This window comes from Drosophila navojoa, chromosome 2 (genome assembly GCF_054131105.1).
Source record: "Drosophila navojoa isolate 15081-1374.11 chromosome 2, UAZ_NAV_1.0, whole genome shotgun sequence".
Lineage (NCBI taxonomy): Eukaryota > Metazoa > Arthropoda > Insecta > Diptera > Drosophilidae > Drosophila > Drosophila navojoa.
The window spans coordinates 832,918-848,505 of record NC_142890.1 but is presented as its reverse complement, the minus strand read 5'-3'; the positions used below and the strand labels follow the sequence as shown (position 1 = coordinate 848,505).

The following is a 15,588-nucleotide window of genomic DNA, read 5'->3' as shown; positions in this document are numbered from 1 at the left end:
TAAATGTATGCGTATGTCAAAGGCGTAACTATAACATATTATTTTGAACAAAACTCATATTTTATAACAGATAAAAACTAGAATCAAAAACAAAAATGTGTCTAAATCACGTATAAATTTGATTGCGAGCGTATTGTGGATATTGAAATCATGTGATTATATACTTTTGCAGATTCTCACACGATGGGGTGTTTATGTTTTGAGCCTTCCGATACAGATCCCGATCCCCAAACGTGCGAGCCTTAGCCAACATTGAGTCACCTGTACAAGGAACAGAAAGACAAATTTCAATTTCAGATTGTAAATGCATCAAGTTTGTTCAATCTTACGATAATTTCGTTCTCGACTACAAGAGTGTTTCAAGTGATTGACAAAATCTTCCTCCACCGATTCCTCCAAACGGGCAACTGAACCTTGATACTCTGAATAGAAATTGTCCTTTACGTAATAGGGAATCTTGAGGCCATTTGTCTCACGCTTCACCGAGTATTTACTGAAGGAGAAAATGGGTGTTCAAATCTTATTTTTATAGCATATATGTCATCTATATGAGACTCACTGTGAAGGCGTTAGACTATACATAGGATCTGATATAAAGAAGGACGACATCATGGACAAGCCGATGAGCAATAAAATGGGCAACAAGTTTATCAAGGCTGACGAGTTGTTTGACTGCAAGTGTGTTGAAAGTTTAATTAAAATATTATATATATTACTATATTTTTATTGTTAATATATATATTGCAGTCTACTTACGTCTCTGTCGTCGCGTGTCTGATGCCGGCGTCGCTGCTGGCGCATGTAAATATTTTGCTGTGAGAATCCGTTTTCAAAGAACATATTGAATATATCCTCGGGGCTCATATTCGCCTGGAAACCGCCATAGTCACTGTAGTGCTGGGAATGGCCATGGTGGCCGCGGGTGCCACCATTCTGCGAATCATTAATGCCATAAAGATCGTAGTTCTTGCGCTTCTCCACATCGGTTAAGACGCCAGCGGCGTTGCCCAACGTCTTGAATGCCTCCACAGCGCCAGGTGCCTTGTTCTTGTCCGGATGCAGTTGCAAGGCGAGCTTTTTGTACGCCTTCTTTATCTCTGAATCGGTGGCTGTCTTACTGACACCGAGCACCTCATAGTAGTCCTTACACCTGGGCAAGCATAAGCTATTAAATATTCTTTTCAGCTGAGTTAGATTTAGTTCACATACTTTTTGACCTTTTTGACAGCCTCGATCTGATCATTCGTATATTCCGGCGCATGGGGCTTGGAATCGGAGTTGACACGCTTACGCGGTCCAGAGTCCGCGTCGGCACCGGTCGCTGGACGTTCCTTGCCACTGCATGGAGAGCTTTTTACCTTGGCCAGTAGCTCTACAAAGTTTCGTTAAGTTTTGCGATTACGATGCAAAATTAAGGTCGATGATTTACTCACGCTTTGCCTTGTCCGTTGGGTAGAGTTTTTCCGCTTTTAGCAGAAACTTCTCAGCCCGCTCGATCTTGCCTTCGGTGAATGCCTGCTCAGCTAGGTCAATGCAGCGCTGTGCCTCATCTTTGTTGCTATCCATGGCCGCTGTAGATACGTGGGGAATACGTGGTCAGCGCACACACAGGGCGAGAGTGCAATAAATAGTTAAGATCTATGCCTGTGTGAGTACACCAACATAAAACAAGCTAAATACATATGTATATATACACGACATTTTACACACTCACAAACACAGCCTGCTCGTGCTCTTTTGTAGTAGTTGTTGTTGCCACTAATTATTTGCTTAATATTCTAGTGCACACGAGCTGCCTGGCCTGATAATAATCTTCTTTCTTTTTCTTTATATATGCATATATAAATAAATTGTCTAAAGGCCAGCTCAACTCTTTAATTTAATTGATTTTACTGCGTTTCGTTGATTTTTTCATTAGTTTGCAAAAGGACTTATCGATCTATCGACGAGCCACCATAGCTGGTTAGTCGTGCTTTAAATCGTTAGATAAGCATACAGAATTTGAGTAGATTTATTGCATAAGCTCAAGTTGACGAACATTTTTTATTTGTTTTTCGGTGATCTAATTATGATAAGTATTATTTCCTGTCTCGATTAAAAATGATTACCTATTGACAGCTGTTTGGCAGTGTTGCTTTGATCGATGGTGCTGCCAGATCGCAGCATTGAGCCCACTCACATACAATTGTCGTACGTATTTGTGTGCGTGCGTGCGTGTGTTTATGTGTGTGTTTTGTGACCGCCGCAGCATGGAATGAAAAGCGCAGCGCGTTCGCTGGCTTAATTCGTCTCGTATTTATTTATAATAAAACAAAATAATAATAGAAGGCGCATGGCATCTGCAATGCAATAGCCAGCAAATAACGCGTAGTAAATTAATATAGTCAAGTGCAGTGCAATAACCGATGCATTTCGGACAAACGTATTCGCCAGTCGCCGTCGTCGTCGTCGAACGTGTGTACGTGTGTGCGTGTGTGTGGCGCAGTTCATACAAGTTGGCCTGAAAAAAGTGAAAGAAGCAATATCGCCATATTGTGTTGTCAATACCGAAAAGTGCATTCAATCCTATATCAATTTGTTGGTACAACAAATGCCCAGCGAATTGTGTGAACTGCGTCGACTTATATAAATCAAATTGACGGTACGCAATTAAGGAAAATAACCATCTACAGAAGGTGCGTATGTGTGAATCTTTAGGTGTATTACTGCATACATGTATATATAGATGTGCGTGTGTGTACGGGCAAAAGTACACTTGCATGCCACATGAATGTGGGTGGGTGTGTTTTCTGCAAATGCAGAGACCCAAATCTTTTTTGGCTCCATAAAGCCTGTAAATTAATCGAACTCCGTTATGCCACCCCTTTCCAAATTTAGTGCATTGCTCATTGTTTTTATTGTACCTAAATAAATATATCGGCTGTGAAAACATGATTGTGTGATACGTGTTATCGATAGCGATAAAAAAAACGAGAATGATTTCTTGTTTATTTTTGATAGCTATTGTGGATGAAATTCAAAACGATTCCTTAACTTAAAATATAGCAATATAAAAAAAAATAAATTTATAATTTTGTGTAAAATATGTAAGTATTTGATAATCGAATCGAATTGTAGATGATTTTTGAAAGCGTATTCCGTAGTTGAATACACTCCGACCCGTTTATTTTTGGCTGATTTGCCTTTCGGTGCTTTTTTTCTCGAGACTTTTTGTCGTTTTATTCTGAGGGGAATGAATGCATGCACAAAGGGAATGACAGCAGCAACAATAACAACAGTAACAGCAGCGGCAAAAAGTCAAAGACCGATTTGCGCATATTTAATTTGTTAATTTTGTTATTCGTTAAATGTTTTCTTTAAATTCACACAAACACACAAAGGCTACTCGAATGCACTTCTCAATTGATTCCTTGTCATTATATACTGTTGTTCTTTTATATATTTCCAGATTCTGCTGGATCACTTGTTCAACAAGCGACATTCAAATAGGGTTGCTCGATTGCGGGACAGCGCCGGCTGTCAACAGTTAGAGAAGCAGGTGAGTTATCTCTCAGATTTCTGGGAGTCAGTTTGGATTGCACCAGTTATCGATTCGTAAACCGGCTAAAGATGGAAGCTTTCATTGTATATTTGTCTTCTACTTAGATGATTTCCTGTATATGGTTGAACCTTGAGTTCTCAGTCATGCTTAAATCTAAGTAGCTTTTTAACTATAGCATAATCCTTCTTACTCCCTGTGGGCCAACGGCTCCGTTACTCAACCCTGACAGCTGAGAGTGCAAACACAAGAAAGCTCAGCGCAAAAGCAAAACAAATTCTGAGCCAAAGGTAAAAATCCAGCGGCAAAATATGAACATACAAAACACACACATAGACACGCTATCTACTAAAATATGAAGACAGACACACGTACATGCGCGCTCACACACGCACACACACCACTGTCAGGCAAAAAGTCAAGAAAAAGCTCACTCAGTCGTCAGCTGCTGCGCGTAGCGTGAAGTTTATGTGCTTTTTGTATCGCTGCCTCGCAGAACGCGTCTAATTGTTAAACATTGGCTATAAACTATCAAAAATTACGCGTTGAAGAGGTTGATTTCGGTTTGTCACAGTGCCAAGGTGTGTGCGTATGTATCTCTGTGTATATGTTTGAAAAGTTCGGGCGTCTCTTTACATTTTCAATTAATTTGTAACTGCCGGCGCATAGCGTGACCCGCACGCGTGTGCTTTGTGCCCCTTGCGAGTGTTGTTATGACCTTAATTTAAGCACAAAAAAAAGTAAAATATACATATACTTCTAGTTGGAAGCAAGAAACACGCGCAATTAAACGTGAATCGCGAACAAGTCGAGAGCTTTGCAACAACTACAACAAAAGCAACGAGAACTACAGAGACAACTTCCTCAATCTGAGTGCGAGCACTTTTTCACTTATACTCTTGAATTTTGGGTTGTTTGAGGTCATTTAGCCAAAGGCCTTCAATTACGCACAAGTCAATAAAGCAAATACTACAACAATGACAACAACAGCTATTAGTTAGTACATCAAATGATGACAGGCGGCATTAACGAAACACACTCAAGAGCACATTAACTGTTAGCTCATCTTTGTTCTTGCTCTCTATGCGCTGCTCTCTTTCACTCTGTCTCTTTATCTGAGTGACGCAAATACAGTTCAATTTCGGATACTAAAAACAATGCTAATGAAAAGCAGAGATTGCTTGTCTTAATAGCGTTGCCAGATTTGCACAAATTTGTTAGCAATAAATATAAATGCTGCCAACAACAGCAACAGCAACAACAACAATAGCTACTGCAGTCAGCATTGAAATTCTCGAGCGTGCCCTCTTGCTCGCTCTCCCTCAAGCGAAATATATACATAAATGTATGTATATACATGTGTATGTATATATTCGTTTTGAGTATTTGTATAATTCTATTCGTCTCGCTCGCACATATAACATATGTTTTGATTTCGCCTTGCTGGCCATACACAAAAGTAAAATTCAATTAAAAACATGTGCGCCACTATTTTGTTTATTGTTTATAAATGAGCACACACTTAACAGGCTCAGCTGCGCTCACACTTACGCACTCACTAGCTCGCTCGCTTGCGCTCTCCCACTTTGCATGCTCTCCCGCTGAGGTCATATGCTCGGCGCGCGTTCAATAGTCAAGCAGACAAACACCCACCGCTATTTACTGCTATCAAACGACCCTCACCGGTGCAGGTTTTGCCTCACTCAGAGAGAGAGAGAGAGAGAGAGTGAGTGAGCGAGTTTGACTCTGAGCGGGTGGCTATGTGAGCGAGCGAGTGAGCGCTTAGATTTCAGTGCAAAGTCAAAAGTAAACGCAAGCTTTTTATTTCTGCGCATGTTTTTGGCTTTGCTCTGTGCTTTAGCTTTTAGCTTTAGCTTGTATTTTTATTTTTGTATACTCGTACACATATGTGTAGTATATACATACATATATATAACTATATATACACACACACACATTAAAATCAAATCGACTGATATAGGAAGAACCTTGTGTACTCTCATGACTGTGGAATGGAATTTAGCTAGTAGTTTTTCTCTCCCTCTCTCTCTCTCTCTGCTCGTTTGCACTTATCAATGCTGGTCGTTATAGTTGTTGTTGTCGCTACTAATGTGATTACTCTACACAGCCATTTCGTTTGCTCTTAATGCGTGCACTGTGCACCTATGAATATATCCAAATTCCCTTGCAAAGATGCCCACATAACGTTCCACCGAAGCATTCTCTGCTCTCGCTTCATTTGTTCATCTTCATCTCTGGCTGTCTGGGTGTCAGTGCTGACCTCGCCTGTGCCCGGTGCACAGTTATTGATTTTGTTCTAATGCCCCTTAGCTGAAGACCTGAGCATTCTATGATCAATTGTGTCAAGTGTTGGTAAATCTTTAACGGACAGGTTTATATAGGAAGTATTAGTTGTAAATCGAGTTAGAAAATAAAATTATGCATAGTTATGTATACATACATATGTACGTTGTATACAAGGGCAAGCAGTGTGCGGCATGTGTTAAAGCTAACTGTATTTTTCTTAGCTAATTCTGCCTTTGCGTTTATCAATCCTTTTGCTGGGCCATGTGCGAATGGACACAGCAGCGTCAGCAAATGCCACTGGCATTGTGCTATTGCTTTTATTGTTGCTGCTATTATTGTTGTTTTTGCAGTTTGAGTTCTTGATGTTGCCGTTTGCCTTACCGTTGCCGTTGTCAGTTGCTTGCCTTTGTTTAATTTCGTTGCTTATCAGACAATGCTGATAAGTTGACTGGGTATTTTTTTTGTCGTTTCGATTCATCTGCTTGCTGTTGTTGTTGCTTTTTTGCTTTTGGTCGATGGCATTGAACACTGTTTGCTGGTTTCTTCACCCTTCTTTTATGTGCGAGTGCATATGTATGTGTGTGTTTTTTTGCTGCTTTGGCTTTGGCTATGGCTTTTTTTTTTTTGCTTTGTAGCGCTCTTCGACAATTTCACGCACAAATATCACGTAGACGGGCGTATCAACTTGGCCATAAATGTGGTGTCACACGTACACCCTGAATTGAATGTGATAAAAGTTTGATATGTGTATGTGTATGTATGTGTGTGTGTGTGTTTTTTAGCTGGATGATGATCTCTGAGCTACACGTTGCTGTTGTTGTTATTGTCGCAGCTTTTCCGACTAAAAGCAAAGCGTACTTTAAGGCGTTAAGTTTGAGCTATCTCTATCTCTTTCTCTCTATCCTTGTGTGTCTAATAACCCAAAACTAAAATTGAAAACTAGAAAAGAAAATTTGGCAGCGAATTGAAAAAGAATTTCAGAATTTTTAAAAATTCCACACTGTACATATTATTCACCACAAGAACAACATTCAAGTGCAGTGAACTACAAAATTTATAAATAAATCAATTGAGTAACAAAAATCACTTGTTTTTGGTTTTTCGTGCTGTGTTAAGAAAAATCTTTCAAAGTGGATGCAATTGCGTTGCCTCTCGGAGGGCTTTCTCATGTTAGAATGGCCTTAGCCAGGTAAGCAAAGTGTCATAGTGGCTTTAATAATAATAATAATAATAATATATTTAGTAATACTAGAGTCAAGAGTCAGACTAAAAGAGTCAAATGCTAATTCGAATTTTCCGTTTACGAAAGAAAAAAATAAAATGAAATTAAAAAATAGACATATAAAATATTTTATTTTATTATAATTATTATTTATTATTATTAATAATGAAATAATTTTTGGAATCTATTTTTAATTAGCTAAAAGATACAAATATTTATATACGTGTATTGCAATACATAAATACATACATACAATTATACATAGATACTTAGATACATACATACATAAAGATTTATATTGTATATATTCGAATTCATGGGCAATGTCGTGCTTAGACATGATTACCGTTATGCTCAAGCGCACCAACAACAACATCAACAATAATAATTACAACCACAATTACAATCACATATGACAGCTAAATATCTAAATACAACTGACCCCGTCGGCAGCTATAGCTGATCGTTATCATGAAATGGAATAAAATGAAATTTCCTTGCCATGAAAATTCAATGCAACAATTGTAATTGTAATTGCAACCTTTGCCATGTCTAATGGCAAGTGAGAGACAGAGAGACAGAGAGAGAGTGTGTGCGATCGATACACATGTAAACAAACGAAATTTGGATTACAATTTGCCTAAGGGTCGAACGATGCTTCAATAGAGACACAGAGAGAGAGAGAGAGAGATCGAGGTTAGACTTTCCTAGGGACAAATTGCGACTCTCTCCTGGCTTCAAGGTGAACGGTGACCCGACGTTGTGTGTTTTGCTTAAACTGCGTCACTTTCACGCTTTTCGTTGTGTATTTGCATTGAATTTGTAGCTGGAACTCGATTTCAACTATTTATAGAGAGAAAGTAGACAGCAGCAGCAGAGCCAGCACCAGCAGCAGGAGAGCAAGCGAGCGAACATACGGAAGAGAGTGAGCGAGTGAGCGAGCGAGCGAGCGAAAATGAGTGAGTGATGTGCACAAGGCTCGTGTTGTGCCGTTTTTATATACGATAGCTTTTGATGCGATGCCATTAGCTGTGGGTGTAAGTGCAAGGGGGCGAAGTGTAGAGAAGAGGTGTGAGAAGGATGGCGCCACACATACGATGTCGACATCGGCCGAGAGAGTGTGTGTGCGTGTGTGAGTGCCTCTTAAAGAAGAGGCAAACCAATCACTGTCGTTGTTGTTGTTGCTGCTGCTGTTGTTCATAATTTCGATTCTCTCGTTCTTCATATGCGCCTGTGTGCGTGTGAGTGCACGTGTGTGTGCTTGCGTGTGTGCACTAGGAAGTGAGCAAGCTTTTGTAATTCTGCTAAGGTTTTTGTAATTACGTGTAGGCAAACATACTTGAGCGAACATCAGCACACACTCACACACACACACACGCATAGATAAATATTTAGATAGATAAATAAAACAGCACGTGTTCAGCTCTCTGCTGTAATCATAGGGTACAAATGCGCGTTTTGTTATTTGTTGTTGTTGTTGTTGTTGTTGTTGTTGGTGCACATAAAGTTAATTTATACGATAAGGTCGTTTTGCTCTACGGTTTTTGCGTAATTTGCCTTTGATAATTTTCAATGAGATTCAAGTGAACAATGTACACACACACACACACACGCACACGTGTATCGGTTCATCTATTATCTAAACTTAAAATGGGTCAATCTCTTCTCTGCTTCTGTTCGTTGTTTCGTAATTCTACATCATATAGTTCTTACAAATCAAAAATTTTCATTTATACCTCAATCAATAAAATGGCGCTATTATCTGAAGGTACAACGCTTCATCATATATCAGTTCTTTTTCAGGGCAATGTGAACTATATGTATGTATTCCACTTATCGCAACGACACCTCTCAGTGCGTGTGTGTTTATTGTCCAAGGTTGCTTCAGCTGTCACCTATTGACATGTTCTCAGAACTTGTAGGGTATCTGATGTGTAAAGCTAAAAATAACGGTAGTTATCATATCGCAAAAATAACAAAGATAGCTGAAAGGAATTACGTACGCTGCGGCACCCACCCCCAAAGCGTGCTCAGTGATTGGGTATTTGACCTCTCTCTCTCTCACTCTACACGCTTGCACACACCCACACACACGCAAACACACATCTATACAAAGCTATAAATATGCTCAAAGGCATTAAGCGCAAACACAATTACAGTTAGAACTTAGTCGAGAGGCAACAAAAGCAAAGTTGAAACATTAATTTAAATGCAAGCAGCTTCAAAACGGTCAAACAACAACAACAACAGCAAATGTAAAATACAATAATACTGTAAAACAATGCATAGCGCAAAAGGAGGTGGAGGCTAAAAGCAGACAGCGCGACAAACGCAGCAGCAGCAGCAGCAGCAGCAGCGGCAACGACAAAAATGCAAGCGACTGCGACGTCGACAGAGGCGTTGGCGTTGGCGTTGGTGTTGCCATACATACATATAAATTGTTGCTGCTGCGCTCGCTTAGCCTCGTTACAAGCGTTCGCATCAGCCGCGCCCTCGGCAACGCCAACGCCAACGCTAAAGTCGAGGCGACGCAACGTCAACAGCGGCGGCGGCAGCTCAGTTGCCCTCCATGCGGCCACAAAATCTTGGCGGCGAATTCGTCACCAGGTGGCAACTTACAGCTGTGCGCCGTCGATGTCGACGTCGACGTCCGCGGCAACGGCAACGGCAGCGCAAGCAGCGTGTACTACTTTTGTTTTCATTGAAAACGTTTGCTGTAATATGTTTGCGGGGTCTGCTGACGTCGCTGCTCACTGCTCGCCGCTGCTCACATGGTCACTGAGCTTTGCTGAGCAAAACGGCTGACACTTATTTAAACTTAACAGCAGAGGCGCAACTATATGTATATGTGAGCGTGTGTCTGTGTGTGTGTGTGTGTGTGTGTATGAGTTGGGAGCTTGTACGACAACGTCAGCGTTACGTTTGGCGCGCTGCTCTGTGCTCTGCTCTGCCCGTTGCGTTGCGTTACGTTGCCACGCTCGTTTGTTTTGGGTTGTATTGACCTTCTTAAAAAGTAGGTAACCTCATTTCTCATTTATCGTATACAACTTACATGCTGCTGCTGCTGTTGCTGCTGCTGCTCTGCCTCTACGCAGCTGGCAGCTCAGTCTGCTCTTCAGCTGGCGAAGCAGGAGGGTGGAGCGGCGGTGCGAGGGAGGCGTGGTCGATTGCTTGGCAATTGTCTGTCATTCAAATCGTATGCATAGAGCGCGTCATTGTTTGACACCTCCCGAAGCTGCTGGCAATGGGGCACAGGGTAATTTGTCATGCACCTCGAGATGGAGGCGCTGCAGAAAGGTGAGAGAGTGGGAGGCATGGAGTTGGTGGGATGAGGGAGGCGGACGTGTAGAGAGAGAGAGTTAGCTTTAAATTAGCATTGGGGTGGAATATGCAAGGAGAGATCCGTAGATATCTCTCTCACTCTCCCTCTGTCTCTCTCTCTCTGTCTCCCTATGAGCAACTCAAATTTCGTTGCTAAGCGATTTAGCGCTCTTTTCTTTCTTTCTCTCATTTTTACTATTTTCTCCCAGGATTTCTTAGCTTCAAGATCCTCTTTTCTTTCTCCCGGGATTTCATTATCTCAAGATTTCTATATGTATTTCTCTGTCACTCTCTCTCTGTTAATATGTCTCTCACTCTCTCTCTCTCAAGATTTCTCTCTCTTTCCATCTTTCATCTTCCTCAAGATTCCTATCTCTCGATCTGTCATAATCTTTCTAGGTCTTTTTCTCTGTCTCTTATTGTGTTTCCTTATCTCTTTCGCTTTCTGCATTTCTGTTTATATTAGTGTCATTCTGTCTCTTTCTGTTTGGTTTCCACGCATCTTCCACTCAGCCTTTGTGAAATGCTGTCCACTCCCATGCCAATCATATATATTATCAATGAATCGATGATGTTTCCTGCTTTGGCACGCAGATGTGATGCAATGCGGCGCTAGCCTGTTTCATGTGAAGCTGTTGCACTTGGAATGCTGACCCTTTGCCCTGCTCCCCTGCTACCCTGCCCCTGCACCCACTCCCGTGCCCAAAGCCTTGCATAAACATTCAACATTCAAAATGCTGTGAGTTTCTCGCTTGCCGCTGCTGCGTCGCAGTCAACGTGAGCGCTGCGCCGACGACGCGTCGTCAGTCTCGTTTACTATTGACACCATTAATGCTGCCATGCTGCCTCAATGTAGGTCAATTGCGCGCTAATTGCCCCGCACTCGGCTCAGAGAGTGAGAGAGAGTCAGCGAGGGGGCAACTCATGGAGTCTCTCTCTCTCTCTCTCTCTCGCTCTCTTTGTTTCTCTCAATGTTGCCGTCAGTGTCGCTGCGAATGATTGACGCCAACGTCAGCGTCAGCGTCAGCTTGACCTTTCGGGCAGCAGCAACAGCAGCGACGGCCGCAGCAGCTGCGTTTCAAAGAAATTTCGCATATTACGCATACGCCATGTGATTTGGCGTTTGGTCCGAGACTTGCGTCCAATGACAGCATTGTTCGAATTCCTCTTCCGCCCCTCTTTCCACATGTTGTTGTTGCTTACTTTGACCCAGTTTCCGCTTTTTAGGCAACTCAAAAACTTAGCTTGACGTGTCTCCAGAGCGCAATACCCACGCGCTACGCTTCCTGTTGCCCCGATATATATGTATGTATATATATATTTGCATATTTTATGATTTAATCAGATTTATACATACATATATACATGCTCGTGTGTAGGGAGCACAGCTGCCCCTCTTTTGCCTATGCGCTCGAGGGCAATAAAACTGAAACTTGACCCAAATTCTATTCCACTCAAAAAAAAAAAAAAAATCTGTGCTTGTTGCTGTTGCTCAGCATTGCTGGGAATGGGAGAGAAGTAGGGCAGCGGGAGTCGTCGGAGTTCGAGGCAATAAACCAATCTATTCGAAGAACGAATCCTTGAAATCTCCGTCTCTCTCAATTGGTTAATGAGAACATATTTATGCTCATGGAGCTGAGCAGAAAGAATGCGAATAGCCTTGATAACTGAACAACTATTGCCTCAATTGAGCATTGATCATACTTGAAAAGATTTAAGGAAGGGAAAAAAAGAATTTCGATTCGAATATAGATGGTTCGACTGAGATTATAGATGGCGAAATCAACTTCATTATATTTCTTCTTTTGTTTACAAAGCCCTTAGACTTTGAATATTCTCAGATTCTATATCAGTTCGTATAACAATAATTACATATGTAACCTTGAATTCCTAGAACTTGAGTATTTGTAGACAGATGTTTGAATAGCGAAACGTGATTTACATTTAGTTTTGGAAAATTCTGTAAAATGAAATTAATTATAGAGATCAAACATCTTAAAATTTGAATGGCCTCAGCTTGCATATCTATTGACTGACATCTGCTTGTTAAGTACTTTTGAATTTGATTCCGTTCGAAACATTCAATTCACACTCAAAAGGTTTAAATTGTGGGGTAATACTAACTATAAGGTAGCGATTAACAAATTGAGATATATTCTATAATATCAATATTATGAAATATCATTTTGGAAAATTCTTAATTCTAATTGAATAAGTTTTATACTTTCAAAGATCTTACACGACTCTTACAATTGTTCTGGACTTCATATAGATTTTCTCTACCCTTTCTCCCCCTCTCTCTCCTGTCTGTCTCTATCTGTCCAACCTTATCTCTCACCCTCTCCCACATTAACAGTTTGATATAGTAATTTACCTATGGCCAGGGCCAGCAGCACTCAGACCCCCACCCTTGACCCTCGTTTATTCTATTTATTGTTTCATTCCGTTTCGTTTCATTGCCCTGTATAAATGGTGCCTCTATTTGACGATTATTGCTATTATTAAATATTTTCATTAGCTTGGCTCGCCGCTTGTTGCTAGCCCGGCCCAAATGCACTTAGCCCAATTGGCCGCCCTCCCCGACCCCTGCGACTCCCTGGCTTTCAGCTAGAGCTTTTCGCTGTCTCTCGTTATTGTGGCTTGTAATTTACGCGCTACCCCGGACTCATTAGTTCATGAAGGGGTATATTGATTTAGAATAAATGCCGTAGCAAGGCGAGTAGGGGTGTGGCAGAGGATAAGAGGGAGCGAACGAGCCTGAAATTACAATAAAACTAGAATCGTAATTCAAGTGAAAGTGACCCATATATATGCATAGGCAGGTATATCAAATCGATGACAGTTTTTCTGGGGTATTCGCCAGTCGTGCTCATCCGCCTAGAGCACTAGCCCAACAGGCTGACCGCGCTTTATTATAACCTTGTGGCACCAACTCGCATTGTTGTTGTTGTTGTTGTTGTTGTTGTTGGTACCTTTAACCTTTGCTGCGTAGTCAGCGGCAGCGTCAGCTTCGATGTCGACGTCGACGTCGACGACGGCAGCGTATCCTTGAATGAGTCTACTGTCTGAGGGTCAACAACAACAACAAATTTTCCGTCGCTGTTGTTGCCCTTACATTACTTACATATTGTAAAGATATGTATATATCGTATATATATATATATGGATATTTATATCGTATATACTATAAATTTATATATTTATGTATGCAGATACATATATCGTTTCTGTTTGTATTACATTTGTGTCTATATCGTATATATGTATATCATTAATATCGCATATTTCGTACGTACAATGTATATCGTATATAACTATGTTGAATATGGTATATACAATGTATATCGTATATAACTGACTATATTGAATATGCAGATTTATATATCTATATCGTATGAATGTCTATATCGTATATATTGCTAGATTGGATATTACCACATTCTATTTATATTCGTAGGTATATCGTATACGTACCTATATTGAATATTGTATTTATATCGTATATGTATGTTCATCGCATTTGTATCTATATCCTATATATCTACTCTACAAGCGAATATAGTATATGTCCATATCGTATACACGTTCATTGTATCGTATACTGTTGCATACTCTACAAATGTACGTATCTATGTAGATGGTTTGTATGTACATCGTTAATATGCATATGGTTACCTATATCATTTGTATTTTCAGGGTCATCAGAATTTGGAGTATTACAGCAAAGGAAGTCGAGTTCACCAAGGTGTGGCCTTTGACATGTGGGGGTAGTTGTGTGTCTGTCTCTGTGTGTGTGTGTGTGTGTTCGCATTAATGATAATTATAAGCGATAGCTGAGCTAGCGACGTCCCATTATCAGTAATTGCCATTGTCCAATATCGATTTATATGGTCTAAAATGCTTTGCATGTTTGCCCATGCCCATAAATATAGCGTAATGTATAAATATACATATGGATAGATATATGTATGTATGTGTATCACATATAGCCCATAGCAAAGCAAATAAACTGGCCTTTCAGGTCAGGGCTTTACATAAATAAATGAAACATACATACAGACAATTCATACTTATATACACTCACATTGCTTGATAATTATCTGACAATGAGCATTGCTCATTGAAATAAACCAAAAAAAAAAAAAAAAAAAAAAATATATATATATATATATATATATATATAAGCAGCAGAGGCCAAAGCGAAAATCTGTTGAGAGAAAAGTAAAACTGAAAACTGGAAACTGGGTTATAATTCAAGTAGAGCAGGCATAGGAGGGGGGAAAGGGTGGAGAAGAGACTGGCTGAGCCGAAGACGACTCGACTCGCCTCGACTCGAATTTCAACACGAACAATGCGTTTAAGGCAAGAGAACAGCTCCTCGAGGTAATAACAATGATTTATGGGACGTTGCCTCGTGTGTTCCATTCCAGTTTGTTTCACTGAAAGTCAATACCTCAAGTTATTGATGTCTTGTGTTGTTCAACATTTCAAATTGCAATACGGTAAGGTTCAAACAGTTACACAATGATGTGCTGTTCCATTCCATTGTGTTTCACTGCAAATTCATTTGATTAAATAACATAATTGAATATGCTGAGCTTAATTTAATTTTCTTTCTCGGCAAGCCAATACTTGTTGTGTTCCATTCCATTTGGTTTCACTGCAAATTGAATCGAAGACGACAAGCGCAGCAAAATAAAATAAATGCCAGGAGCAGCCTTCAAAAGGCAATGTGCGTGACAAAAATGATGACAGGCGATAAAGCAGCGGCTGTTTTTCTTTAAACATACCCTACAAGGTAAACAGGGAGGGTATATGCGACTTTAATGAAGCTTGTGCAACTAGAGAGCTGCTATAGTTGCCTCTGCGATTGAAATGACAAAGCTTACGGGTTTTTATCGATGCTCTAGTCTCTATTTACGTCATAACATATCGATACTTGAACAAAACTATTTTAAGCTCCTTTTTACTGAACTATTAACTATATTAAGAATTTCAATATATTGAAAATGATTACCTGACAAAACTGAAATTTACTACTTTTAATGTGAGTCTCAGTTCCATTTCTGATAATCGATAACTATCGATAGGTAGCAAGCGTTCTTAAGTCATATTCCTTAAGCATAATTTATAATTGGAGATATCTTTAGCATATTTATATAATTATAATATGCTAATAGTCAATATACTCACAATTGAT

General features: G+C 40.2%; 2 protein-coding genes across 4 annotated transcripts in view; one reads left to right on the top strand and one right to left on the bottom strand.

Annotated features, from left to right (window-relative positions):
• Window positions 1-38: 38 nt before the first annotated feature.
• LOC108659212 (dnaJ homolog subfamily B member 12) lies at window positions 39-2,113 on the bottom strand. Of its 2 annotated transcripts, none has more exons than XM_089265724.1 (7): window positions 1,711-2,113; window positions 1,434-1,644; window positions 1,210-1,372; window positions 757-1,150; window positions 560-672; window positions 330-493; window positions 39-261 (listed from the first exon to the last, which is right to left on the bottom strand). In XM_089265724.1, exons 2-7 carry the CDS (start codon window positions 1,564-1,566, stop codon window positions 149-151), a joined length of 1,080 nt encoding a protein of 359 aa, XP_089121850.1. In that variant the 5' UTR covers window positions 1,567-1,644; window positions 1,711-2,113; the 3' UTR covers window positions 39-148. The 2 variants fall into 2 exon arrangements, with proteins under 2 accessions (XP_089121850.1, XP_017967531.1); XM_018112042.3 differs by having other exon boundaries at window positions 1,715-2,112.
• Window positions 2,114-2,218: 105 nt separating this feature from the next.
• The window catches only part of rdx (BTB/POZ and MATH domain-containing protein rdx), a 52,489-nt gene continuing 39,119 nt past the window's right edge, over window positions 2,219-15,588 (top strand). Inside the window, exons 1-2 of one of the 2 annotated variants that reach the window (XM_018112035.3) lie at window positions 2,219-2,675; window positions 3,449-3,538. Coding sequence is in view for 1 of the 2 variants with exons in the window: in XM_018112034.3 (XP_017967523.1) it covers window positions 7,021-7,034 (14 nt within the window). In the remaining variant the exon portion in view is untranslated. Of the gene's footprint in view, window positions 2,676-3,448; window positions 3,539-6,981; window positions 7,035-15,588 lie in introns of those variants that run through there. The other variant, XM_018112034.3, reaches the window with a different exon arrangement.

Coding starts and splice junctions, on each gene's coding strand:
- LOC108659212 (XM_089265724.1), bottom strand. CDS start 1,566: ATGGATAGCAACAAAGATGAGGCACAGCGCTGCATTGACCTAGCTGAG. Junction 1,151..1,209: donor GCTGTCAAAAAGGTCAAAAA/GTATGTGAACTA, acceptor ATGCTTGCCCAG/GTGTAAGGACTACTATGAGG. Junction 673..756: donor AGACACGCGACGACAGAGAC/GTAAGTAGACTG, acceptor ACACACTTGCAG/TCAAACAACTCGTCAGCCTT.